The following is a 2,029-nucleotide window of genomic DNA, read 5'->3' as shown; positions in this document are numbered from 1 at the left end:
GTTTGCTGTCACAAGGAGAAAACTAGCAATCTTGTCATAAATTTTTCATCTTTATAAATATTTTTGTGGAATGTAGCTTCTTGACAACAGTTCAAAGATGACAGTCAAAAGGATGATGATAATTTTTTTTCTCTCCAAAAGTACCTCTTGTTGGTATAGAACTTCATGATAAGAAGGGAAAAAACACCACCCATTTTATTGTATGAATAATTCATGGGAAATGTGCACTTTTTATATTAGAGAATACAATTTCAGTAACTAGGTTACAAGAGGTTTATATCAAGTTGGATTTTTTTTTTCTTTTATTATTGTCCAGTTCATGAAGTCAAACTAAATTAGTGTTCATAAGATTTGAATCAGAAACACATCTGAGAAGTGATGTGCATGACTGTATGTCTTCCATAGAAAATATATTTAAAATTTCCATTAGTGTAGTAGCAGTTAGTGTAATTTGTTGCACTGGGAGATGGCTACGTTATGAGTTACTGATGAATGGCACGATATTGCTTTATGCAACTGAATGCATCTTAAATTGGGTAGGATTTTTCTTTAATTTTAGTGAACATTGTGTGTGTATATATGAAATGTAGATTAAAAGTTGCATGTAAGATCATTTTATAACAAAAAATAATGATCATTTATTATATTCATATATAGTAAGTCAAGAAATTTCACATTTTATATGCACCTCTTTTAATTTGATTTATTCTTCAGTAACATATGAAAACTCATGGAACAACATAGAGCTTGCGTATGTGCATAATTGGTATAAAAACCTAAGTGCATTCCTTTCAACACTGGCAAAATGTATCAGAACTGAGATTGTTTCTGTTGATTTACTCTGTACTTTATAGTGTTCAAATGAGAAAGTGATGTTTATTTAAAAAAAAAAATTGTAGTGTATCGCTGTTGTGTAAGAACTTGGTTTTGATACATATTTTATGATCTGGAGTAGGTATATGCCATATTGCAAATTCTCCACCCATTAAATACCTTCCCTTCACCTTCTGTCTTGCAATGGATTAGTCTGAGACATGAGTAGGACGGGAAAGATGAAACCCAAGTAAGGTGTTATTGGCAGTGATCACAAGGAAGGGGCCAAAGTCTCTCTCAGACATAACCATTGGAAGTAATTGTGTCAACTTGCTAACCTGCATGCTAGTTAGAAATAGAGTGATTGTTAAAAAGTGAAAACTGTCTTTCGTTAACAGATTGGGGATTAATAAACTCTTGTCATTGTAAAGTGGAAATTGTCATACATGCTATACAAGTTACTTGTTTTTTTGTTGTTGTTTTTTGTATAAATAAGTTCTTAAGTTTGTTGAATCAATTCTCTTCTCATTCATTGGAAATTCTTTACTCTTAGCTGTTAGATCTTGGAAACAGGGCTATGAATTTTTTGTATTTTGTTAAGATTGGGACTGACATCACCTGGGCTTCTTCACCACAGGTTCAGGCCATAGTTGACCACCATCATCCCAGCAGTGAACACTCGGCCAGCAAAGTGCGCTTCAAGGAGGAAGAGCCAGCTGCTGACTCTGACACAGAGGCTGAGAAGGTGCAGAGAAAGGGATGGCTGACTGTTCATGAGGATTACTGAGTATTTAAAAATATGTCTATTTACTTGCACCTATACTTAACCTATCATTTTTCCATTACAGAGTGTAGCAGAAGATACAGATAAGAAGGCAAGCAAAAACGAAAGCTTTAAGAAACTTCTAACCATTAAACCGTAAGTTTTACACCTTTCTTGAATAAAATGTAAACACAAAAAAATGACAGAATTTGATTTACAGTCAAAGGTTGACTGTATACTTTCCACTATGTTTGTGGTTATTCAGTAAAACTTAGTGCATACCTGCATGTCAGTAAATCTCAGAAAAAAAATCTCAAGTAGATTGATTGTAATCAAAATAATGCAGTAAGAAGAATTTCAGTTTAATGTATCCACCAGATAACATGATTTGATTTGGTGAAAAGGCAGAAGAACCTGCCACCCCTTCGGTGTAAATATTGCTTGACTTCTCCT

The 2,029-nt window shown here is 33.5% G+C and overlaps 1 protein-coding gene across 4 annotated transcripts in view; it reads left to right on the top strand.

Annotated features, from left to right (window-relative positions):
* The window catches only part of LOC119598574 (solute carrier family 12 member 6-like), a 52,798-nt gene extending 51,022 nt beyond the window's left edge, over window positions 1-1,776 (top strand). For 2 of the 4 annotated variants that reach the window (XM_037948218.1, XM_037948217.1), the window contains 2 exons: window positions 1,451-1,558; window positions 1,662-1,776. In XM_037948218.1, coding sequence (XP_037804146.1) covers window positions 1,451-1,558; window positions 1,662-1,736 — 183 coding nt within the window. In that variant the 3' untranslated portion in view covers window positions 1,737-1,776. The remainder of the gene's footprint in view (window positions 1-1,450; window positions 1,559-1,661) is intronic. The other 2 variants (XM_037948219.1, XM_037948220.1) reach the window with 1 other exon arrangement.
* The last annotated feature ends 253 nt before the right edge of the window (window positions 1,777-2,029 follow it).

The sequence above is a fragment of the Penaeus monodon genome, chromosome 41 (assembly GCF_015228065.2).
Source record: "Penaeus monodon isolate SGIC_2016 chromosome 41, NSTDA_Pmon_1, whole genome shotgun sequence".
Taxonomy (NCBI): Eukaryota; Metazoa; Arthropoda; class Malacostraca; order Decapoda; family Penaeidae; genus Penaeus; species Penaeus monodon.
The sequence above is the reverse complement of the archived record's forward strand: the minus strand, read 5'-3'. Positions and strand labels throughout refer to the sequence as shown.